Source organism: Chamaea fasciata, unplaced genomic scaffold (genome assembly GCF_029207755.1).
Source record: "Chamaea fasciata isolate MVZ Bird 193981 ecotype frontalis unplaced genomic scaffold, bChaFas1.0.hap1 SCAF_20, whole genome shotgun sequence".
NCBI classification, from domain to species: domain Eukaryota; kingdom Metazoa; phylum Chordata; class Aves; order Passeriformes; family Sylviidae; genus Chamaea; species Chamaea fasciata.
The window spans coordinates 11,127,554-11,154,013 of NW_027094105.1; the positions used below are offsets into that span (position 1 = coordinate 11,127,554).

The following is a 26,460-nucleotide window of genomic DNA, read 5'->3' on the forward strand; positions in this document are numbered from 1 at the left end:
GAAATTTGCTTATGTGCAGATAGAATGGCCCCCCCACCCCAATCACTTCTTGACCTGTTGCACTTCTTGCTGTGACTGCTCTGTAGGTACTGGAAGAGTCGTTAGGTTCCCTTCCTGCCCCTTCACCTTCTCTGAGCTGAACAAACCCAATTCCTTTAGCCTTTTTTCCTGTGACAAGCTTTCCAATTGTGTAATCGCCTTAACGGCCATCCGTGGGACCGTGTCACATATGTGTAAAGTCTCTCTTGAGACATTTATAATGAATAGATTTTCGTATGTTACAAATCACATGCTGTTGCCTTAGCAAAGCTTTGTCTTCAGTTTTTTTTGGAGTATTCCGAATCCTACCAAGGTTAACCAGTATATACATTTGGTTTTGTTGAAAATTTTTCCATCCCTTAATCCATGGAAAATATCCAGTCTTCTTGAAACCAGCGATACCACAAAGCAGTTGGCTTTTTTGCCTATGAGCTAATCTCCTAACAATGGTGTCTTTGGTTTTACAAACTGCTGACTGTAGTAATTTGGACTTTCTACCACATAGTTAATTGATAAGTTACTGTCCCTCTGTCCTCTGCTTTGTTTAATGCAATACAACCACACTACTGTATGCAGGAAAATGCTTCCATAAATATAGTTGACTACAAATTGGAAACTTATCCTTGTCTCTTCTGGCTCTCCTATCAAACCAGTGTCATTATTCAATTTGTGAGGAGCAAAAATGGAAAATAATTGCTTTCCATAGATTCTCTTCTGTTATGTGTGCCAGTTACTGCGTATCTTGCTGGCCCTGCTTCCCGTACTGAAGGTATGCTCTATGCCCAGGCATCTGTGTTACATGGCAGCATATGTGCATTCAGGGGCTGTGAATATCTTTGGAAGTGTACGTGATTGTAAGTAGGGAACTAAATTGTTCATTAAAACATTTAACTTCTTTTTTTTACCTCCTTTTACAACATGTGTTTGTCGGTTTCACAGTAATAGTAAAGTTTACCAAATAAATGTGATAGTTTGTTATAGTACTTGATCAAAATGTTACCTAAGAACAATAAATTAAAGTCCCCTGGCTAGTGTGAAATACTTTACTAGCTAATTATTTTTTGTTGCAAAGTAGTGAATGTCTGGCTGACAAAAATATCACACAGCAGCTGTTTCCTAGCTTACTTGCATTTGCAGAATTGCACAGACCTTTAACCGAGCACTATGCATGAAAGTATATATCAAGTATGCAGTAGTGGTGTGGTTTAACCACCTAATTTTTGGTTTGTTAGCCCTACTATTTTACAGTATAGTTTTATATTCATAATTTTAAACATTTAAAAAAATACAAAGTAAAAAAGACACAATGATAACAATGCAAGTTTTTGGTCTTTATCCACACTGATTTTTTATGATCAGTTTTGCAACAGTGTATATTTGTGAAACAATTTTAGGTGCTGTAAGTTTTGGATTACACCATGTGCCTACAAATTGTCATAAACCCCCAAAGGGATTTGAAATTCTGAACTATTAAGAATAGATTGTGCTGCTCAGGTCAAAGAAATCTGTGACAGAAGAGAAAATTTGAACCCAGGCTTTCTAACTTGCAGGCAAATGTCTTAAAAAATAGATTTTTCTTTGTTTCTGTTACTGCTATTTAAAGTAATACCTGCCCAGCTTTTCTCATTAGTATAACTTTGTAGGTGTGGTTTACTGGACTGAAAGTGTTTTGTCTTTCATAGCATGTTAGGTCAGTCTTTCTTAATAAGAAAAAAAATTGCACACAAATAGTTGTTCATGAACATTTTAAAGCTTACATGCTCCAGCTCAGATTCTTCAGAACTGAGTGAAGCTGAATGACCACTGATTTTCAAAGGCTTGGGAGTATTTTTCTTAAGACCTCTTTGTTAGTACCCATCAACTCCGAAGTAAGCTTATTTATTATGTGCCTCAGTGCTACTTTCTCAGAAGCTTTGAGTATTGAATAAAGAAAACAATAGGAGAAGCTTAACTGTAAATCAAGGCACAAGTATACAGACTTGTGTGTGCATCCTGCTGATCACTGCAGTTCACCATAAATTTTTTTTTTCAGTAAAATTTAGCTTTGGAAATTGTTGTCTGGTGGCTGGAGTACTCAAAATGTGCTATCCTGGTGGCATTGACTGCTACGTTTCAAGTTCACTTTTTTGATATACTAATGTTTTCTGGTCTTTAAACTGTTACTAATGTTACTGCTTTGTTTGATCTCTCCAGTAGAAGTTTAAAAGCTTGATGTTACAGATTGCCAACGTAAAAATAATTGATCCTTTTTACACAGAGTGATTTTCATTAATAAATGTAGTCCTGGATTATTTGGCCATGCTTTTCCTTAGCATGTGTTGTTACTTCCGTGGGACCATAAACTAATGAACACTGTTGTCTGCATACAATATCCAGCTGCAGAATTCGTTCTGATGACAGTGGAGAAAAGTGAGTGTCACTGGAAAATGATACTTGCCTGTGGAAGAAGCTGCCCATGAGCTCACCCTCTGGAAAATATCCCGATGGCCTCACATCCTAGCTTTTTTCAGTGCACAGTAGCACAAATGTGAGCCAAAGTTTGAAAAGCTAGTGCTGTGTGTTTGCTTTGGCATGGGGCAGCCCTGAGGCTTTCCTTTGAGAAACCGGTCTTGAAGTCTTTTGCTGAAGGGGATAATTTTGTCATTCCTCTGTGCAAAATAAACTGCTTCTTATCTATACCTACTATCACATCATATATAGAGAAGAGTTTAAAATATCACTGCCCAAATTTTAAAAAAATCATAAAAACCTAATTATCCTTTTTGCTTTAAAGGAAGAGAGGGAGAGGAACAATATGGGAAAGGTGTAGCTTCGTGTGTAATTACAAAAAATGTGTTCTTTTATATTCTAGCATATTACATTCAGTTTAATTTTGATATCTATCAGTTTGGGTTTTTTCTTCCTGCTACCAAATGCCCATTTCCTTACAGTTGTATTTGGAATTTAAAGGGCCTAGGCTAGCACCCTTTTGTCCTTTTTGGTGCTTGTAGATCTTTTTGGTCCTCATCTGTATGTTGTCCTGGAAAATAGGTTGTCTTGAAAAAATGCTTACAACTACTGCAAATGAAATAATCACTCAAAACATTCATAACTTTTGATGATACATCATTCTGTCTTTCTAGAGATAGAAATGTGTAGAGAGAGAAATGAAGATAAGTTGAGAATGGTTTTTAGAAGGTACTTTTTGGGAGAAAGCAATAAATACCCCAGGTTACTCTTAAGATAAAACTGTTCAGGTAGTCTGAGTCATATGAACCTCTGCGTTACAAACTGTACTCGTATTTATGAGATATATTTCTCCAAGATAGAGGATTTTTAATATGGGAAGATAAGTTTTGGAGGACTGATCTATTTCATTGCAGAAAGTTAAATTAGACTAAAACTTGACCTGATTTCTAAGCATCTTTTTTCTTTGTTTTAACTCCAGCATGACTGGAAATTCCTCTTGCTTTGTATGTTGTTCAGTTGTTAATCCAGCTCTATTCCACTCATTTACAAGGTCTAAATGTCCCTTTTGGTTTTGGTGGGATTATTAAATTACCTTTGGTCACTGGAGCACGCTCCTGTTTATCATTCAGTGGGTCTAATGGGCATGTATGGCTCTTTCATAATCCAAATTCACAGATTGCTGGGGACTTGAGAGACAGTTTAGTTACAGCCTTATGGTTTCCAAGCAAAGCATTTAACAGTTCATAACAAACTGAATTTGTTCTGGCTTGTTGCCGCCTCTTTGTCTGTCTCTTCAGTTTTCAGTGACAGGTCATATGATTTCTTCATTCATTCTTCCCTAAGCGGGGTAAGGCTTTTCCAGAATGCATGAATGAATAAGGTAAAAACCTAAAGAAATGAGGTATTGCAGCCTGTCTAATGCTGGACATAACACAGTATGATCCAATGAGCAACATACTGGTCAAGACGACTGAGATCTGGAGAAAGATAATGTGACAAGCTCAGCTTGAGTGAGGTAAAGTCTTGCAAGAGATTTCCATAAAGTGTTCCTAGGTCTCAGGGCAGCAAAGTTAGTGGAGATCTTCCACACTGGTGGCAGACAAAGGAAGCATTGCAGTGGTCTCTGGTCATGGGAGCCAGCAGTGTTGTATCCCCCCACTGTCAGCACCACTGGCTGGGCAGCTCTCACTCCATTTTTAGTGTCCTTAGCTTTTCTGTCTTTTTCCGAGGTGTAATTATGGAATTATGTAATTATGGTATTTTTCAAGATGCAAATCCCAGGCTCTCCACTGTTTAATGGGCCCAGACCACAGTGGGGGTAAACAGCTACTGGCTGCTGTATTAATTAAAAATCATGCCACTGTTTCTGTTTGAAACACTCGATCAATTGGTTGATTGATTTGTTTGTTTCAGGTATTTATCTCTTGGATTTAATCTACATTGATTCTGCATACCCTGCCTCAGACAGCATAATGGAGAATGAACAAAGATCCAATCAAATGAACAATATTCTCCGAATAATAGCTGATCTGCAAGTATCCTGCAACTATGGTTGGTAAATTTTGTTATGCCTATCATGTCTTAACTAAAATTTCTTTAGTGCGAAATTGTGGAAGCAGGTTTTGGTCCTGAGGGAATACAAGAGGCTAATGTTGGTAGAGTTGAACACTACTAAGTGATGTAGCTTCCAGTTCTGTGCAGCTTCAGTCTTACCAGTAAATTGGGCAGATAAACATGCATTCTAAATGGTAAGAGCTGTTACAAAGGTTGTGTAGAGTTTACTGTTACAAGTGGCATGCAAATGACATACTTCCAAGGGCAGCTATTGCATTTGGCTTATATACAGTTTCCACCAGAGGCAATCAGAGAGAATTATCTTAGTATCTTCCCTTTACTTTGCAGTAGATACAATGTCTTGAGTGTGGAATGTGTTCATTTGGAACAATAATAATGTGTTATTTGAAAAAATAATAGTTTTGGATGACATAAATATTAATGGTTTTTGTTTGAACACTCCACAGATCATCTCACAACACTTCCTCATGTGCAAAAGTATTTGAAGTCTGTCCGTTACATTGAAGAACTCCAGAAATTTGTGGAAGATGACAATTACAAGTAAGAACTTTTCTTCAGGCATTAGGAAATTTAACAGAAAGATTACTTAGTCATTAGTCTTAATAAGAGCTGAACAAAGAGCCCTTGACTGAAGATGTTTTAGAGTGTGTCTGCTAAGTCCAGAATGACAGTCTTTTTTTATGACTTTAAGCAGATTTAGGAAGTGAAATATACTAGTGAAAAGTAACAGTTCAGAGTAGATGACTATCAACTCTTTATTTTATTACATGATGACTGTGTTCTGGGAAAAGTTGCTACAGCTTATATACGTTGGAGATCTTTAATCTTTTTCTACCGTGTTTTTTTCATCAGAATAAAACTTTAAGTATTTTTTTAAATTAATTTGAATTCATCAAAACTCATCCTTAAAGCAAACTCTCATTCCTCTTCCATTTTTTGCGCTTGGAAAGAAGTTTTTGGATTTTGTTTTGAGTATTTGGTTTTGCATTTTGCTTTCAGTTTCCCTTAATGGATCTTTAGTTTCATAGTACTTTCTGGTCCCATGACAGAAGAAACTGTAAGCCTTAAAAATGTGGAGAGTACTAAGTTTTTAGAGGGGGTAAAAATCTCTTCCATCTTTTTCTTTGCAGTGACTGCTCTTTTTGAGCCAGGGACAGCATTAGTGCTCTCTGCAGAGAGGTATGTGTGACCTTTGGCATGAAGAACAGAACTATCTCAGTACCAGGCTGTCAGGGAGAGACGCTTAGACAGTTGTCCTAAAATGTATTGGCAGAATCCCAACACATGTTTTGCCAAATGAGAACCTCAATTACACTGGAAAGGAAAATATGGCAGCCACTTTATATAAACAAAGATTTTCTCTACAATTTTTTGTGCCAGTCCAATTGCTTCCTTTAGGCTTGTGCTTGTCAGCAAGTAGGAATGCTCCAGAAAACCCCTGACAATGATGTCATATCCTAAAAATAACAGATCTTTCTTGGTCAGCCAGAATACTATTTTCTGCAGAAGCTGCTCAGTTTTAGCAGTATGTAGCATTGTGGCACAATGCCACATCCTCTCCTCACCAGACATACCTTGCAGCCGTTCATATAAAATTTTTTGCTGACCTTTTGGCGTTGTTAGGTCAGGCCTTGTATTCTCACAGTTATTTTTTGAGTGAAACCCGTTTGAAGACTGTTATTTGTACTACAGTACAATCTGTCTGGACAGGACAGGACAATCAGGCTGCTATCTATGCCTGTAATTTAGTTGTTCAGGGCATATAAGATGACTTACAGAAAAATCAGTTTAAATTTTGGTTCAGATAAGCAAGATGCTATGGGAAAACATTCAAGAGAAGTTCATAGGCAATTAAAAGACTGCACTGACTCCTAGCAGTGCTGGTGCTGTAGACGTCCTAGCTCTGTACCATGTTAGTTCCAGTCCTATGGGAACAGGAATTAAATGGCAGCTGCTTAGTACTTATTTTAAGTGTTAGTACCTACATTAGTACTTGTAACAGTGAACCTTGGTTGTGGTTCATCTTCAATAAGCCTCCCAGGCAGCTATATTCCCTGGACCTTTTCCACCAAGAATTGTGGTGAAAGGTGGGGCGGAAGAAAACTTTCACTGTTATGGTTCAGTAGTTATAATTGTGCCTTGACTGCCTCTTCCACAGGCACAAAATAGAATCATAGAAGCATGGAATCACTAAGATTGGAAAAGATCATCAAGTTCAACCTTTGACTGGTCACTGCCTTGTCAACTAGACTAAGTAAACTGAGCGCCACATGCAGTTGTTGGGATCATCATTTCCAGGGATGATGATTTCACTACCTCCCAATGCCTGACAATCCCTTCTGTGGAGAAATTCTTCCTGATGTCCAACCTGAACCTCTCCTGGCACAGTTTGAGGCCATTCCCTCTTGACCTGTTGCTGGTTGGCTGAGAGACGAGGCCAACCCCCCGGCTGGCTGTACCCTCTAGTCAGGGAGATGTAGAGAAGGTCCCCCTCTGTGCCTCTTTTTCTCCAGGCTAAGCCCCACCAGCTCCCTGAGCCGCTCCTATGACTTATACTTTAGATCCTTTCCCAGCTTCGTTGCCCTTCTCTGGGCACACTCCAGTGCCTCAATGTCTTTCCTGCAGTGAGGTCCCCAGAGCTGAATCCAGGGTTCAAGTTTTGGCCTCACCAGTACAGAGGAGCAATCACTTCCCTAGTCCTGCTGGCCACAGTACTTTTGATACAAGCCAGGATGCCATTGGCCTTCCTGTCCACCTGGGCATACACCAGCTTGTTTTCAGCTGCTGTTGACCAGCACCCCTAGATCCTTTTCTCCTGGACCACTCTCCAGCCACTCTTTGCCGTCCTGTAGCAATGCATGGGATTGTTGTAACTGAATTGCAGGAAACCGGCACTTCGCCTTGTTGAACCTCACATCGTTGATCTCAGGCCATCAATCCAACCTGTCCAGATCCTTCTGCAGAGCATTCCTACCCTCCAGCACATCAACAATCCCACCCAGCTTAGTGTCATCCATTAACTTATCGAGAGTGCACTTGATTTTCTTGTCCAGATCATCAACAATGATATTAAATAGAACTGGGGCCAACACTGAGCCATGGGGAATCCCATTAGGGACTGGCCCCAGCTGGATGTGGCACCATTCCCCACCACTCTCTCGGCCCAGTCATTCAATCAGGTATTTCCCAGTGAAGAGTGCGCCTTTCCAAGCCATGAGCTGCAGCCTCTCCAGGAGAATTTTGGGGGATGCTTGGGGACAGTATCCTTCCAGCAGAAGCTTTCAACAACCTCCTGTTGCTCTACCTACTGTCATAGGACCTGCTGTTTAAATGCTAGACAGGCAGCCCAGAATGTTCCAGATATGCCAGACCCATCTCGTTTGGTACGTGGATAATGGTGAGAAATGCCCTAAGGGACAGCTTCGAGGACTGCGCTGCTTTGTTGCGACTAACATCATCCTTGTTTCAGTAAAGATGAATAAGTTTTGTTCAGCCTCCTTATGGAGCAGCTTAACTTCTGTGTAAGACTATTCTTGATCTTCATTCACTTGCTTGATATAAGAAAAATTGAGTAACAGTGGCTGTACTGTCCTAGCAATAGTTCCATCCTGAACTGGAGAGCATACTTTCATGACAGAAAACTATGTTCAAGACTGACTCGCTATTTTATTTCCTGCATTATGTTAGGTTCCTCTTTTCCTGCTTACCAGGGAAGTTACTCTAAAGTGAGCTGTGTGGCCCAGTAGCAGAGTGTTATTTAAAACTGGGTTGAAATAGAGGTCTGTTCGTCTTACTTTCCAGAGCGTACCTGCCCTAACGTGTTCCAGAAAATATTCTGAGTACTGGGCTTCAAAAAAACAGAAATTTTTCACTCATCTTTCTGCTATACAAGAACAAAACCTTCACGTACTTTTCCTGTGCCTGTTCTGTAGAAGCTTTGTCTTAATTTCCAATGGTAGATTGGTACTCGTTAATTCAGCAAATCCCTATGCTGGTTTTTTTCCTAGAGATTTTACCTCTAATTTTTGTTTTACCTTAGATTGTTAATACTGACTCCTCAGTTTTGAAATTTCAGTTTCTTGTGGGCAGTTTCTGAGGCTGATAGCTAGGTTTTAGCCTATGACATGTCTCTTAGCTGAAGTCTTGCAGTATAATTTTAGAATGTTGAAATTTCATATGTCATCATTTAGACCGTGCACTAAAACTAGGCTTCCTTACCATGGCAAAGCAAAGATTTGTTTTTTGGAAAGAATTCCTGAAACAAAAAAGAAATCCTAACAGTACTGTGATAGTGGATGAATATAGTGACTTCCGAGATGAATTTCTGATGATACATGGGACAAACACAAAACAGAGTGTCTTTATGCCTTATGAGTGGTTTATTAGGCATGCTGGAACCAAGGTAGTTTTTTATTTAAAGTAATGCTAGTGAATGACATTGGACAGTCACTGTGAGAATGTCATTAGGTGTGTGAGAAAATGGATGATGCATGTTGGTGGTAAGCACATCAGGTCTCAAGGTCTGCACTGATCTATTGAAAGTATCACTCTAAGCCACTCGGGGGCTACAGATTCTGGCCACAGGAGTCCTGTTTGGGAGACACTGAGCATGTGTGTGCATGTGTGGAACTTGTGCTGCTCCATGAAAAATGGAGTGTCAGAGGAATTGCAAAACTGAATTTGGGTGGTGACAAACAAGCCAGGACTGGTTGAAACTGTCAGTATCTCATCTTTGAAATAAAGAATGTTTTTGATTGTTTCCAGCCTTCTGGAGGAGAGGGGGAATAGAAGAAAAGGTGGCTCAGGAATGACATCTCGTTTTCGGAACATATTCCCTTTTCTCAACAGTTTATTTTAAATATAACATGTCAGCATGAGTATTTTATATTTACCAAATATATTTAGGCTCGCTTTTATTTGTTCTTCTTTTAACGCATCCTGCATTTTCTTGGGTTGAAAAGAGATAAATTGCATTCTAGTTTTTCTGGAAACGTTGTAGAATTCTGGCATCATGGAAGTCGACATCCAAGCTGTTAGAGACTTAGAAAGGGCTAAGATCAGAGTGCAGTTTAACATAACCAAACAGATAATCAACATTATCTAACTTCACGGAGGTGACCAGTGGAGAGCAATGTAATCTCATATTATTGCACTGAAGACTCAATTGTTGCTCTATCAGTGAATTTCTAAGTGCAGTACACAAGACACATGCTTTCTAGATGGTATAATCATAGCATGCCTCTTCCTAAAACCTTGTTAAAAGTATAAAGGTGTTAGGTCTTTCTTCCTGCTGTTACGTTCCTCTTTTCTTCCCTACAAGAATAATTTTAGACAGAAAGAGAGAAATAGTATAGTGCAAGTAGTTGCATGGAAGTTGATCTCACTTGCTTTTGTCACTAAAGAAGGTGTAAGAATGCCCTTGCCTTAAATCTGTTTTCAGGTCATAGCTCTTCATCTGATGTGCATATTCATAGGCAGTATTTCACCTGTGCTGTTTTCCAAACATGTAAGAGATGTACTGGATCCAGGATCTTGATACACAGTAAACTGATGAAGTTGGTAAAAATTGTGACATTAGACAAATGATTTCTGGCCTTATCAGGTATGTGAGGTAGTCCTGCCATTCTTGCTATAAAAAATACATGGTTCTGTAAATAGTTATCTGAAATTATAGACTGGACCTGCTTAATGAGCACAGTTCAGTTCAGCATGCTTAGGGATAAATATGGTCTCTAATATTTACATTCAGATTTAAATTCATTTTATTCTAACCAAGCAAAAAAATTCCAGGAGGAATGCATTAGAAATCACATCACTGTAAAAGAAAGAAGCTATTGGCTTGCGCGGACTGAACTGCAATCATACCGTTTAACGAGGGACTTATTAGATGAGTGTTCCTACAATGACCAAATAAACTGTGGCCATTGCCACAGAGGACTAATAAAGCTGAGTATCTTCTGTGATACAGGGTAAGGAAAGAGCTTCAGAGAAGAGTTTCTCAAAGCTGGCAGAAACTAAAAATGCCATTTTCATGTGTGGGAAAAGACCAGTATACATCTCCCTTGTACAGACAGACACAGAAGAAATTAGCAATTGTGGAACAGTGATGGGTTATCAGAAGGAGGGTTGTCTGCTGCCATTTGGAGAAAAACTGTGAAACAATTTGAAATGCCTGCTTTGCCTGGGGACTTTGGTTTGTCAAATACGAGCTAACCCAGTAAAATGGGATTAATACCCAGATTTCTGAATAGCATCTGTGGCACAGTTTCTGCAGAAGATCATTAAAACAAACAAACAAACAAAACTAAAAGGCATTCTTTGCAAAAATCAAGCTCACGGCATGGGAATCATAAAGTTTGAATATAGTGAGGAACAGATCAGCCTTAAAAGTGAACGAAAGACTAACTACTGTGCAAGGGATGCAACTGGAACATTTCTATGGATATGGAAGATAAATTCACACAGTAGGGCCTTATTTATAGCGAAGGGCTTAATTAAATTCGTTTGCCTTATTTCCATACTGAAAGAAATTTCCATGTGATCAACATTTGTATCGTGCACTGACTTGTATTATTGTAACTCTCTAGGAGAGTTATGTTACTGCTTCCTGGTCACAGAAATCAAGTTGACAGAGAAGTAGTCTGGAAAGGAATGATTCATTACCTACTTGAAATACATTACTTTGGGTAGTTAAAAGAATCTAGTACTGTCAGAAGAACAGAAACTTGAAAACATGAAAGGGACCATAGCTTTGTTAACTGACTTCACACTAAAACGTAGTTGACAGTGTTGGAATATTGTAGAGAAGGAACTGAAAGGTATTCCTAATGAAGAGTAATAAGAAAAGTGATGGCTGAGCCATACGTGATATTTTGAAATGCTGTCTATAGGTTTCTCCCTCCACCCCTTTGCATGTTTTTATCTGAAGTCAGAAAGCCTTTCCTTGGGGTGCACAGCAGGGTGCTGCAGCTAGAAGCCTTCCAGCTTTTGTGCGTGTTCACTGCTGTGCAATGACAGCAGTTATTTCCTTTGGACTTATGCCTATTCCATTAAAATTTACTTAACGTGGTAGTCCTTCATACCTTTTTGTCAGACTGGTACAGAGCAAAGGACTCAGGAATGTCAAGTTAAGACTGCCTAAACCTGAGAAATGGCAGAAGTGATGTGCATTGGGAGATTGAGATTTGTTGGAGTGCTGAGAACACAAGAGTGAGGGAGTACATAATAAAACTCATGGAGTGAGACAGCATGGCATATACTACTTTCTTCTAATTACCTTCTTTTACTATTAAGTGTTGGTCACTTTGCCCTATGAAGCTTCTTTTCTGTAAGTCACAGTAACTAAATAGCTATTTCTGTGTGCACATTTCAACATGGTAAATCCGCTCTCATGTTTAGAGGGAAGAAAATGTTAGGTTTGTATCTAAATTACTAACTTTTTGAGGTTTTTTTTCCCAAGGTGAAAGACTGTATGAACTTAAGTTTTTAAACTGAGAGGGAGGATTAAATAATGATTTCTCTTTTTGCTTTCGTAGACTTTCCTCACCATTTCTTTCTTGGTTCTGACAGGTAGTGAATTACTTCAAAAAAACTATTGTTTTGTTACATCACAGAATAAATAACTACACTTCCAAGAAAGTAAAATTCCTCGTTAGCACTGCCAAAATAATTACTTCTTCAATTTCTTTCAACTTTTATTGAGATTTTTTTTTTGTTAATTTCTCTAAAAACTTGTTTTTCCAGATTATCTTTAAGAATTGAGCCAGGTAACAGCTCTCCTCGACTGGTTTCCTCCAAAGAAGATCTTGCAGGTATAAAACATCATTTGAAAATTTGAGTAAGGAAATAATTTTAATTACAGAAATCTTCCACTGAAGTATATGGGAAAACCCAGAGGTACATCAGTAGCATGAGTCAACAAGAAAGATTGCTGATTTGTATAAAAGCATTACCAGTTCAAGGGATATCACAGGGTGTTCGCTAGTGTTGGAACAGGTGTCAGATTGTGGGAGTTTTTTACAAATGCTTGTAATTTCATCATTATTTAATAAGTGAAGAAAAATAGTCCTCTTGCAGTACAAAAAAACCAATGCAGTGAGTGGCACAGGAAATTCTCTTTTGAGGTTTCCATGTGGTCACATACATTTGAGACAATTTCATTGTGGAAAGCAGGAGGACAAAAGTTTTGTAGCAACAATAGCTTCTAGCAACATCTGAAAAACTAGAGTGCCATCCGTAAGTTGACAAAAGCTAGTCTGCTGTTTATTGCCATGACCTGACTAAACAAACATCAGGCTGTGTGAAATGTACTTCCTGCTATAGGAACTGTTATCTCAAAAGCTGTTCTGTTTTAATCTCTTGGACCTGAATGGCCAATTTTCTGTCTCATTATGTAAAATCATGTGTGAATGTAAAAACCCCAAGGAGTCCAGACCACTTCTGACATGCAGTTTCAACTGGCATTCAAGATTTCTTTTTTTCTCACCAACGAAAGGCAAAGTAAATGAGAGAAAGAAAAAGGAAGATGCTAAATATAAAATGAAGAAAAATCCCATGTGTTTTTCCTCTGCCTCCCAGCTCTTCATGTTGGCTGGTGTCAAATGACCAGTTGTTTATAAGAAACCTCTTGTTTGTCCTAGTACTGTGATTGCTATTCCGAGAGTCAGATAAACATTTAATCTCGTCTTCAATTTCTTTAAGAAGGTGCTTTCCCTTTCCCTGCTTGATGCATTATTAATTGTTGTGTAAAACATAAAGAAATAGTTCACAGGATTTTTTTTTTTAATTGAGTTCAAAAGTAGTTCTTAATGAACACTTTCTTTATATAGAAATGCATTTGGAAGTTAACTTCCCCACAGAAGCCATCACAGTGTTGTACTCTATCTGTGTCTGGAAAGGTTTTCCTCAGGTACCAGGCTTCTGTTAAGCAGTGCCCACTGCATCAAGGCTGTCTCTCCAAACCCAACTCCCTGCCAAAACGGGCATTAGGCTGGGGATGTGCAAGAGGTTGGGAGGGTACATAGCCAGGACAGCTGATTTAAGCTGCCCAAAGAGATATTCTGTACTATATGACATGCTCAGCAATAGAACCCAAGAGAAAGGGGGGAGCAAGGCATTTATTATTAAGGTGTTTGTCTTCCTAAGCATGTGCTGTGAGGCGTGGGTTAGACCATGGCTGCTCATTGTCCACTGATGGAAGTGGAGGATAATTTTTTCATTTGATTTCTTTTGGTTCTGCACACAGTTGTTGCTTTTTTAAATTAATTTGCCTTTATCTCAGCGCACAAAGATTTTTGTGTCTTATTTTCTTCACCTTGTCCTGTGAAGGATGGGGAGTAATAGAGCAGCTCAAGTGAGCAGCTGACAGCCCATGAAAGTCAACCCTCTACATCATGTCACATTTTCTTTTGCTTTTGTGAGGGTTTGCTTTTTCATACCAGACACTTGAAACTAAGTCATTGCCTCTCATATGAGTACATCTTTCTTACATATGTAAAGCAGACAACCTTTTTTTGTTTCCTGGGTTTTACTTTGTGTTACTCATGTCTACGTGCTCAACCCTTGGGCTTTGATGTTAACACTTCATTCACAATTATGGAATATAATTTCAGTCATAGCAACATAGTATGTGATCATGAGATCATGAGTATGTACTCTGTAATTCCTAATCAAGGGCTGGGAGCTTATTAGAACTCTAATGGAAGGCAATTAAAAATACAGTTCCAAAGTTGGAAACAAGAACTTTGAGCTTGTCTGATCTAGGCAAGGAATACAGCGTGATACTGCCGTGAGCTCAGCTGGAGTCCACAAAAAATGATTGGGACAATGTTCAGTAGTACCAACTTCATTGAATATATGATCCTGTAGGATCTGGCAGTATTAGGAGAGGGTGAATTTTCCCTTCTGAATCTGCAGTGCCCTTAAGTGCTCTGTAAGGTTGCTTTATTCAGAGTGAGAATTACTGTGATGACTAGAAACCAAGTAATGAGTCATTCCTGTTGCTCCATTCTTCTGTTAGTATTTCCTTCGAAAGCTTGACCCTTTTGTGGACTGCTGTATTTCTTGCTCAGCTAGAGAGTTCTCACTGCCAGTTAGACAATGAATGCCATCAGCATTTCGTAATAACCACAGGAATTCTTCAGTGAGTTGCACCTGTGTGGCTGCAAAAATGCTAATAAATGGAATCCAGTACATTTTACTGAAAATAAATTTTACTGAAAACTTTATTCCTGGAGAAGGTTTATTACGTAACTTAGCATGAATTCAAATTGAAATTTAACTTAGCATGAAGGCAATAATTAATTGTTCATTTCACAACATTAATGGGAGTATAGCCGTATGTTAGTCTTGAATAATTCTGAACTAAAATACTCAAATATCAGTAATGAGATATTTGAACATGGAGAATTAAAAACAGCACATTTGCAGGTACTGCTGTCAATTTTATTTGGATTCACATTATACCTTGAAATTATTTCCACTTTGGACACTGTATTCCAGAAGTAAGTCTTTTGCAGTTGGCAAGCTACAATGATAATAGGTGATCTCAAAATACTGTGGGCAGTAGTTTAACGTTCCAGTCAATAGTTTAAGGCATGGGTGTCTGATAATAGTGATTTAAACTTAAAATAAAGGCTCTTAGCCCATAAGGTCAGTCATCAGTTCAGTTGTCTTGATAATCCAGAAGTTAATACATTTCTAATAGCAGTGAGTCTAGATGAGTTCTGCCTGTGACATGCTGCCTCCTTAGAGATCAGCGTGTGTTTCCAGAGACAGGAAAAAAGCTCAATGTCATTGGTAATAATTCCAAAGTCTGTAATGGGATTAAGTGCAGGTAATAGTGTCATCTTTGTGTTCTAAAATATAATTGCATATGTTGGTGATGGAAATGGACTTTACTTGCCAGCACTGTGAATTTATCTTCTACCCAGTTTTCCCTCTTTCAAAAAAATATTAACAGTTTACTGTAGCCAGAGATATTGTGGGTTTGTTTTTTCACCTTGAAATACCTTTGTGAGAGTGAGGCTCAGTAAAAACAGTTAAATCCTACAGCATTTCTATTTGCTAAGTACTGGAGAAAACCATGTGTCCATTTTCCACTTCTTTTGCCAGCTAGTTTTCCAGTAAATTCAAACAGGAGGCAGGCATCTGATTAAAGTCACTGTCTCACAACAAGCTATGTTTTGTATCTTAGTGGCTAAGAGGGTCTCATTTAATTACCAAGTGCATATATAATTGTGAATAGTGCTTTCACAGGATGATTTCACCTCTTCCATAACACTGCAGAGATTTACCCCTCGCAAGTAGCATTTAAGAAGGAGCTTTAAGCAGTTTAGTTGAATGCTTTCAGGAACTGTGTGATTCACACAACTTCCTTGGCAGCAACCTAAGTCTGTTCATTCTGTCTTGCTGTGGTTTGAGAGAGAGAGAGAATGTAGCTGGAAAGCTTATAGTATGCTAACTGTTCACAGTTTCTAGTTGATTTAGCTGTAAAAGACATCTGTGTTCCTGCAGTGTTAGCTGAAAGGTGCTTGTCATTTATGGTATGGCTGTTAGGTTGTTTTGGAAGGTATAACTCAATACATTTTCCCAGAACAAAGGAAAAGATTTAATGCAATATATGGTAAGTGTAAGCCTTCTAAGCAACTGGAGTTCCTCAGATTTTGCACACCAAGTGTAGCTCAGTAGAGAAATGTTATGTTATGCATACTCTTTCTCATCATGTAATTTGGAAAAGTTCAGGGTGCAGTGCTAATCAGAACATACAAAGTGGTTACTCATTCTCTGGAATACAGTATATTTATTCTGTCTTGAAAAACAATATAAAAAGTTAAAATAATGGTAAAATAATTACCATATCCAGAAAGTACTAAATGACTCAAAGACTGCTCTTAACGATTCTGTGATTTTTAATGAAGCCCTTCATTAAAGTTAACACCTAGCATTAAATTTTAGCGACAGCCAGACCTCTGCTGTGGGCAACCGTTATTTTTGGGGATTTGTTGTGCAGTAGTTAGGGATGGATCCTCACCCCCTCTTTTTTTTTTTTCTCTTTGTTTTTTCCCCAAGTAGGTCTCAGTGTAATTCTTGAGGGGAGAATAATTAGACCAGCGGTTTTATGTTACTGTCATATCAGAAATGTGGAGTAATTAATCTGAAACAGGTATATTCTCTTCTTCATTCTGGGGGGTAGAATTCAGCCCATTGTACCAAGTCCATTCAGCTTTGAGAGCTAAAGCATAACAAAATTAGAATATATATTTTAAATAATTAGAAGAGGTCAATTATTGTATGTACAGTATGTGATAGGAATTGAAAATGTAGAAACAGAAGGAAGAAAGACTGGGGATGTTTGCACATTTGTAACCCTCTGAAGTAGCTGTACTACATTAGTGATATCTCTACAGCAGTTCCAACATTTTAGAATAAAAAAACCCCACACCATCATTTTCCATGTAAACACTGAGTTTGACATTTAGTTTTGCCATTTGTTTTACTGGTTGCTTTGGCAACTAATAAATAGTTTGTGCTAAGTGCTTTAGCAGCCAGTCATTCTGTGGAAATGAGGATTGTCTAATCCTTGTGCAAGTTCTTGGACATTGCTTCATGTGCAGCATGTCTGCTTTTCTTACACAGGATTTAGGGTAGAAATGGAAGAACTAAGTTTTCTTCACATAAATTTACAGATCATCCAGAAAACTTTACTCTTTGGTTTCTGTCCTCTTCCTCTGTGATACTTTCATGAGAAAGTTTTACAGCTCTCTGGAGTATTTTTGAAACAAATCCATACCAGACAAATCTGTGGATTCACATATTATCAACCACGAAATCCAACTGGAATTAGTGTACTGTGGGTTTTTTTCTTAACATACCAAAGCTTCACAAAAATTGTAGAAGAATATTCTGTCAAAACAAATATAAAGTTTCTAGGGAGAGAATGATTGTGCCCAGTTTTTAACTTCATCACTTTCTATTTCTGTGATTTCCTTACCAAACAAGTCTAATGTCCTAGTTCATTGCTGCTTATTTTAACTACCAAGCTATTATCCTGAGGCATGTTATAAATGTAGACCAACCAGAGGACAAAGGACTTTTCTGCCTTTTTTTTTGAAGGTTTAGTTGGTTTTGGATTTTTGTTGTTGACTCTTTTTTCACAGCAGTCACCTGAAATAGTTTCTGTAAAACGTTGGGGGTTTTTTATGGATTGGTTAATGTATTTGGTTGAACCTAAACTTCAGTTTCCCTGCAGCTATACCCTCACAATAGATATGTTTTTATTGCCAATCTTGATGTCACCCAAGCCCATATACTGCCTTGCAGATCCAACTGCAAAAACTTCAGCGATTTTGCTGAAGTGTAAGTCTGGGGTTTGCGCATTCCACTGGTGCAGCATAAGTAACACAAATGCTGACAATCAGTGATTGCATAGAAGTGACACTTGAAATTGAAAATATCACTTCTACTCAGGAAGCATTTGAAGAAAATAGACTCAGGTGTGCTTACTGTGCAGTCAGAAGTACGTGTGTGTGTGTGTGTGTGTGTGTGTGTGTGTGTGTGTGTGTGTGTGTTTTGGGGAGCTTAGAGGAGCATGGGAAGGTGCAACCAAGAACTCAGATTCTTTTTTTTAGTTTGCTCTTGTCTGAGAAGCAGCCATAACATCTCTTATATGTTGTACACATTAGTAGCTTTTTGTTGAATTGTAAAGCAGTACTCTGAAAATTAAAACTGTTCTTTTACAATTGCCATCATTCTAGATGTAATTTTTTTGTGTCATTCTTGATTCTGTGCACAAAATTAATCTAAAGTTATTTATTGTGTGTTTTGTAAGTAGGTCTTTCTCTTTGAAAGTTTTATTTATCACACACTGGTTACAATGAAAAGAGAGTAGTAAAAAATTACAGTGAAGATTATCTAGAGAGTGTGGCTTGGAGTGTCTTTATTAAGTTTTAGAAACAGAGCTGGTAAGTTTTACTTCTTAACTGCTCACTAAAAAATAGTGAATAGTTGAGGCTGTTCCTGAAAAATCACTCAGTTCATCATATAATATGTAACTCATTTTCAGTTTTTATGTTGCATATCTAGTACTGGTTTATTGATAGCTTTTTAATGGAGAAAAATTGTGAACTGTAACTCGCTCACCCTGCTGCTTTTTTTAAAAGCTCTGGAGACTGTAAATGTTCACATGTTTTACTGAGGGATTGCAAAAGTAACATTCATTTATAACATTTGAAGGATTATTCATGGAAAAATTATGCAAAGGAAAAAACAGTGAGATCCTTTGGGATATGTGTAAACTTTTCCAAATGTTCTTGCCACAGATCTCTGAACAGCACTCAGCTCACTCTGATGAAGTTGTCTCACGTTCCCTAACGCAAACAAATTTTTAATAACATTTTAATATTTTTATACATCATTTCTGTGCATGTCAGCATAATCTTGAAAATGATGCTGAGAAATAATGAAAACCAAACTAACCCTTGTTCATGCCAGCTGACTGGAAAATCCTGCTAAGAGTGCTTTGTCTCCATGAAAGGCAAAATAACAGAATAGCAATCATGGTAACAGTATGCACTAGGAGTGGAGCCAGAAGAGTAAAGACAAGAGTTAGCAGTAGCAGATGACTTCACTTATTGGAAAAAAGGGGCAAAGTAGCTCAGTCCCAAATGAATTTAAGTATTGGAATTTTGTTATCAGCAGTATCAGGCATAACTTCCCCAGCTAATTGCTCAGCAGTCTGGTATGTCCATAAACATCTCTTGGTCTATGCTGCTTACCCTCTTTGGCATCCTTCTTGGCATGGGCTTTCTTTGTCCCTTACTCCTTTACAGAAATGAGGTCATCTGCCCTCTGCCCCATAGTTCATGCTGACACTCACTGCACCCCAGACTTCTTGCTGAACTGAGTGTAGCCAGCTGAGGAGAACTCTGTATCACCATTCGTCATAGACATTTGGCAGCAGAGCAGATACAAAGACTTTGTAAAGGTATTTAAGTTCAGATTCTTAGTACCTTAGCACAGGACTAACAGAGCTAACCTGTATAGATTTCCTTCTCTTCCGTTGGGGTTGAGGAGGATGCAGAATTAACATTGAAAATGGTCAGTCCAGTCATAATAATACCAGCAGAGGTGATATTTCTGTTTTCATCTGATCCCAGAAAGCATTCTGTTTTCTGCCATCGCGATCTTCACTGAAGACACCTAACTGGGAATTTGAGTAAGTCACAGAATTACAGCATAGTTGGAAGAGACCACAGTGGATCATCTAGTCCAAGTTCCCTGCTCAAGTAGGGTCATCCTGCAGCACATGGCACAGGATTGTGTCCAGATGGCTCTGGAATACCTCCAGTGAAAGACCCTCCACAAGCTCTCTAGGCAGCCGGTTCCAGTGGTCTGTCAACCCAGGTCCAATTTCCTTCTTTCACAGGACTGATGCAAGCAATTGCGATTGCCATATATAGTAGCAAGGAAGCCAAGCTGGACTGTTGTATTAAGATGTAAGACTCTTACAAATTACTCCAGGGAGTCCAAGATTATGGAGATGAGTTTATAACAAAAATGGATGGTGTAGCCCTAATGTGTAAGAAGCAGTGCTTAAGAAATGGTGCCTTTTGGTTCTCTGTAAAAATCAATTTTAATCAGTTCCTAAACATACCAACCAATGAAATTTCTGGGATTTGCATCAGTTCAGTGTTAAATAGTCTCTGTCTTTTAGGTCCATCTGACATGTCAGCAGTTATGAAATTCGGCAGGAGACCCACATGTCCTGATGCCTCAGTAGCAGCAAGTCTACCTACACCTCCTGTACCAAGGCACCGGAAGAGTCACAGCCTGGGAAACAAGTGCGTAATCCCAGCTGTCTCATATCCATGTCATAAAAATGTAAGATAGCAGCAGAGAACTTGCTAGTATTTGTCCTTTTCATTTCTTGTATTGCAAGAGTGTTTCAGGCTTTACTGTGTTTTGTCTACGTTTTCTCTTGACACTTTGGGGGCTTTTTTTGCTGACTCTATTCTCTACTAGTGCTAGGCACTGGCAGTACTTGAAAGGTGCTTATCCACTTTGATCTCTGGATTCCTGCTGTGTCTCCTTTTTCTGGGTTTCTGCTTTTGCTGCCACCAAGGATGTTCAGGTTTTGTATGGAGAGGAGTCAAAACATTTGCAACTTCCCAGCTGCAGAAATTTAGTAATTGTTACTGACAAAGAGAAGTAAAATCTGAAACTCATTTTGGTAGTAAAGGAGCATAAGTACAGTAAGTGGTAAGGTATAATTGTCTGCTCCTTAATAACCTGCTGATAAGGCGGAGGCCGAGTGGAAATAATGTCAGCCAAGGGTTGCTGTTGGATGACGGAAGAGGGGTTTCATGTTTTTTTCTTCTTCCGTGTTCCAGTATGATGTGTCAGTTGAGCATCGTGGAGAGCAAAAGCGCCACCTTCCCGACGGAGCGGCCGCGGCACCTGCTGGACGACAGCGTCCTGGAGTGCCACAGCCCCGCGCGCAGCCACGGCCCCGGCGCGCGCCTGGCCAACGGCCTCTCCATAGGTACCGTCCTTCCCGGGGCGCTGCAGATGCGTAGATGTCTCAAAGTAGAGAATTAGGAACATCATTAGTTCCCGTGCAAAGACTGATTGTTTTCATGGATGAAAGTAGATGAGAAGTGCTACCTGGTCAACGTTACCGCAGCTTCCCTCAGTTATCCACTGATGCTTTTGGTAAAAGTGGCATGAAGGGAGATTGGTTTTGTAAATGCTTGGTGTGTGACACAAAGTGTTTGTCGGCTTTTACCAGAGGAAAAGCGGATAGATATTTTAAAAGCTACCTTTACACAAAGAAAGCTTTAATTTTAACTATATGTTTTAGAAGATGGGAGAATTGTTTGGCAGTACTCTCTAAGACTTAAAAAGAAATGTAGAATGAACACATTATGGTATTATATTTAATAAAACAATTATTATAATATCAAAAAAATTATCAAGAATCTGTGTTTTAAGCAAGAGAAAGCCACCTTTTAAGAGACTCAGGCTATTTCTAGAATAGGAGATTGACTGTGAAAGATAGTACATTACTTGACCAAGAGTTAAACACTGAGATGGTCTTTGCACTTCTGAAAAGACAGGCACAGCTCACTGTGTTAAAACTGGGCAGTAGAAGATCAGTCCTGAGCAAATTAAAACTGTGAGCTAAATAGTTGTACCAGAAAAGGAGGGACAAATGGGTGATGGGCTTGAAGGAGAAATAGGAACTTTAGTTATGAATACCATCATATATATTTTAATAATTCCTAGCAACAGCACAGAGCTGACATATCCTCTAATAGAGTTGTGTTTGCTTCTTGAAAGTAAACCATGATACCATGTCTAATAACTTCAGTCGACTTATGGATATCGTGGTAGAAGTACTGTCTTACGAAGGAGCTGGATTTTATGTATCTAAAGTGCGCAGCTTCTGAAGTAAAAGTGTGATGAAAATTAAAGTAACGGTACACAGCGGTAACATGGTTTAAGAGTGAAATACTGTAAATGGAGAGGCTCATGTAAGCCTCTTCCAACTAAAGATTTTATCATGAACTCTAAAACACTTCTGCTTCAAAACATGATTTGAGTAAGCGGTGTCCACAGTACTGTATGAAAGAGTATTCTGGTGATCCACATACATTGGCTTTTTATTTTCCCATGGGTGATTTTCTTACTCCTTCTCTGTACTACTCTCTTTCTAGATAGCAGTGAAAGCTCAGAATTTAGTGAGGAGCTGCCGTCAGGGCTTGAAAGGTGAGTTAGTCTTCATGTACACTCACTGAGCACTCTACAGACTTAGCTAAGAAATTCACAAAAGATCCCTAACATAGGTAAGCCCTAAATCAATAGTCATTTTTATCAAATTATTGATTAGTTAGGAAAAAAAATGGCAAACATTTTGAAATAAAGCACTGTAAAGGTATTGGACCTGAAAAGATTGGGAACTATCTCTGTCAATGTTTACCAAACCCTAACTGTTGAAGTCTCAAACTAGAATATCCCTCATCAGATATTTGCATTCACAAACAGGGGTCGTTTATATGCCACCCTGGGGCCTAACTGGAGGGTACCAATCCGGAATTCTCCTCGGAGTCGAAGCTGTATCTACAGGTACAGTTCAGGGTCTGCCTCTTTCATTTCATGGTGCTAAACTTCAATTTGGGTCTTTACGCTTTCCTAGTGTAATGTATTTGGTGTCCTAATATCCTTGTGTGAGCATAACAATTTATGAAGTCTCTCCCTCCTGCTTGTAAAAATTCCTGTTAATGGTAAAGCAGGGTTATGGTCCATTCAGATGAAATTGAGTTTAGCTGTTGATTTAACTAATGATGTCTGACTTCCATTCTGCAGAAAACTAGGCTTTACTTAGGGTTTTATGAAACCTTTACAGAAGCATGTTTGTCATGAAGGCCATCTTTGACTCCTGTGACAAGAAATGATGTTAGAAGGATACCTTCTTGACCCTTCCCCACAATCTATTTCCTGATTTACTGGACAGCTACCCGTAACATCTGTCCATGTCATAGAGCTATAGTATGGTGTGTTGATTTTGATCAGTAGAAGGGTTTAAAGGGCTTTATTTAAAAAAAAAAATAAAAAATCACTTGCTTATCGTCTTATTTATCTGCTCAAATACATGGAGGAATGCTTTGTCTCTCCAGCCCAACGGGCGTGTGCAGCTGCACAGCAGGTGGTTCCACAGGAGTCATTACCATAGAAGGGCCTTTAAGAAGAAAAACACTGCTCAAAGAAGGCAAGAAACCTACTGTAAGTGATTCTAATTATACTTTTTCCTATGATCCTAATTCATTAGTGGTTGTTATAATTTTCAGGATTAGATTAAACCTGCAGCTTGATACCACACAAAACAATGGTTTTATCAATTGTAATTTTCTGATCAAAGTTATGACCAGGTTATAACAAGGTCGTAACCTTTGTGTGTCATTTGATGTACAGCTGTTTTACTTCTTCCTCCATTTGCAAGTCAGGTTTCTAGCTCTGACAGCAGAGGAGTGAAGCAATTGTGTAACCAGCTAGCAGTGTTGTGAGGGCAGAAATAAATCTGGCAGCACTGCCTGATGACTCAGAGCATCCTGATACTTTCCAGCTAAATAACCCTGACAAAGGCAGATATTACATGATGGATAATGTCTGCATTACATTTCTGTGACAGGACATAGATTAATAAATTTTAACGAGTTTGTAGATTACAGAACTTGCAGTAGCACTCATAAAAGACTGAAGAGGGAGATCTTCAACACAGAATTTTCAAGGGAGGGTACAAATTCAATTGAACAAATTTCTACTCCATATTTAAAAATATATTTGGTGCTTTTGTGGTATCACATTAAAATGGAAAGGCTGCAGGGCAGCCACCCACAGCACCAAAGTCATGGCAATTTGTAGTTAACCTGAATTCATGGGTTTCACATGATTCTAGTGCTATGCATTTGGTAATTTATTTGTTTTCTGTAGAGTTGACTGATGTATTTCACATGCAACCCAGTTCAGTTCAGAGCAAAAAGATTTGAAGAATTGCAGAGTTGTCAGCTCAATAATTTTTTTTAATCAAAAGTCTAAGACCTGTGCAGCAGGAGGCAGCACATTATTCTTCTCTAAACAATCAGTACTGACACTTTTAAGAGATACCCAACTAAGAAGGATTATATTCACAGCCAGCCATCAAGATTTAGGTAGCTGGGCTGATTTACCCCAAGAGACACTCTTTATCTCCATTCCTTGCTTTGGAAGTTACCTTTGATAGCACTTGGACTTGCCTGTGAATAGATTTTTGAAATGTCAGAGATACACAGAGTTGTTCCTCTTTTTTTTTTTTTTTTCCTGTTTCATTCAGCTCTCCTCGTGGACTAGATACTGGGTCATGCTTTCAGGATCAACTCTTCTGTACTTTGGAGCAAAAGCTTTAAGAGGCACTGAAAGAAAACATGTAAGCTTTAAATTTATTCTAATACCAAAAAATTGAGTGCTCGTAAGTAGATCTGGAAGGGCATCTAAAGTGTACTTTCTGTTCCAGGCTAAGCCATATTTCTGTACAACTTCTACAGGTAAAAGTTAATCTCTGCTAGTCTCAGCTATGACTGACTTGTCTGTTTTTTCCAGTATAAATCTACTCCTGGGAAAAAAGTCTCCATTGTGGGCTGGATGGTGGCACTGCCTGACGACCCAGAGCATCCTGATATTTTCCAGCTAAATAACCCTGACAAAGGTAGATATTGTAAAATGGACAATGTCTGCATTACATTTCTGTGACAGGAAGTAGATTAATATCTATTAATGAGCTTGTAGGTTACAGAACTGACAGTGGCACTTATAAAAGACCGAAGAGGGAGATCTTCAATACAGAATTTTCAAGGGAAGGTACAAATTAAATGGAATGTATTTCTACAGTATGCTGTGGTACTTTTGTCGTGCCTACAGAGAGATTCCTTTCTTTTGAGCGTTACTGTAAGTTTTGCAGAAATTCCTCAGCCAGTATGAGATTGCAGCATGTCCATGTGTCTCCGTACATTGATCTCCAAGTCTCTGAATAGCTTCCTTAAAATCCGTCAGTATCAGTCAAATCTTGACTTTCACTGAGGCCAATTAAAATATCCAACCATTTGCCAAAATAAGTCTGCTTAAGTAATTATTACTTTTTAATAATTAATTTTCCAGTGCCATAACTCTTTTCCCTTGATTAAACTTCAAAAACTTCAAAAGATAAGAAAACTCCTGGAGTTATTTTGTACTGTGAGTGGTTACTTACAGGTTCTTGAAGCTTTCTTCAGTTTCCATGTTTTCAGCATTGGTTCTGGATATGGAAGTCCCATCTACTGCGTGAAGTGCATCATCTGGGTGTTAACTAAAATGCACAAAATATTTGATTGCAGGAGACAATTTGCAGTAGGACATTGAAGAAAACTAAGTTTACAAATATGAAAAACTTTATCAGAAGCCTTGATGAGAAGAAAGCCAGGATTAAATTAGATCTGACCTGCGGCGTATGAATGATGCACAGTCCCCGGTTGTGGTATAACCAGAAACATTTATTAAAAGTGTCTATAGCTTTTATAATATTTTCACTGTCAGATTAGAATATCATGCACCTGGGTAGCTAATAGTGTAACTGTTCATGCATCTGCTAACCAATAATATAAGGGATCACATTCCTAATATTCACATCAGCCTTTTTTCTTTAAATGAAGTGCTTGTATAACATTTTGTTCTGCAATCTACTGAGGTTCTGCTGCCTGTTACATTTTAGAAACTTTGTTACATCTCTCCTGCCTTGAGGGAATAGTCCTTGTACTTCTCAACCAAGTGGTCTTTGTTCTCTTATTAATAAGCGTTCTTTCTTTTCTTGCCCCACACCGACCTACAGGGTCTTTTTCTGTCTGCCTGTGGGGCCACATATGTTCTCATACTTGCTTCAGCCAAGAGTTGCTGGGTGACATGCCTCACGTGGGCTCTGTTATTATGGCAGCATCATGTTTGAGCATTTGAGGTGCAAGTTAATTTAAGAGTTTACTTCAGGACTTTGGCTTCTGCACAGAAATCAGAGTAATTTGAAACTATATGTCTGTCTGCAAATTCAGAGTCTTTCATTTTCTTATTTTTGCAGGCAATGTTTACAAGTTTCAGACTGGTTCAAGGTTTCATGCAATATTATGGCATAAACATTTGGATGATGCATGCAAAAGCAACAAGCCTCAGGTAAGGTTGTGAAACCTGTTTCCACCCACTTTTTCCTATCTTCCAGAAAAATCCTTACTAGAAAAGGTACCTCTTTCAATCTGTATGCACACACATTCCTGTGGGAACAGACATAATTCCTCATTCTGTACATTGATCCATTTTTCAATAGGAGAAAGAAAGATTATTTAA

At 38.6% G+C, this 26,460-nt stretch overlaps 1 protein-coding gene across 6 annotated transcripts in view; it reads left to right on the top strand.

Moving 5' to 3' along the window:
* RALGPS1 (Ral GEF with PH domain and SH3 binding motif 1) overlaps window positions 1–26,460 on the top strand; it is a 75,852-nt gene that overhangs the window by 38,085 nt on the left and 11,307 nt on the right. For 4 of the 6 annotated variants that reach the window (XR_010723520.1, XR_010723519.1, XM_066201263.1 and 1 more), the window contains exons 11-21: window positions 4,402–4,539; window positions 5,010–5,103; window positions 12,307–12,374; window positions 20,276–20,402; window positions 20,952–21,103; window positions 22,278–22,329; window positions 22,606–22,686; window positions 23,238–23,343; window positions 24,431–24,523; window positions 24,697–24,802; window positions 26,198–26,289. Coding sequence is in view for 3 of the 6 variants with exons in the window: in XM_066201263.1 (XP_066057360.1) it covers window positions 4,402–4,539; window positions 5,010–5,103; window positions 12,307–12,374; window positions 20,276–20,402; window positions 20,952–21,103; window positions 22,278–22,329; window positions 22,606–22,686; window positions 23,238–23,343; window positions 24,431–24,523; window positions 24,697–24,802; window positions 26,198–26,289 (1,109 nt within the window). In the remaining 3 variants the exon portion in view is untranslated. Of the gene's footprint in view, window positions 1–4,401; window positions 4,540–5,009; window positions 5,104–12,306; window positions 12,401–16,635; window positions 16,955–20,275; window positions 20,403–20,951; window positions 21,104–22,277; window positions 22,330–22,605; window positions 22,687–23,237; window positions 23,344–24,430; window positions 24,524–24,696; window positions 24,803–25,466; window positions 25,607–26,197; window positions 26,290–26,460 lie in introns of those variants that run through there. The other 2 variants (XR_010723521.1, XM_066201264.1) reach the window with 2 other exon arrangements.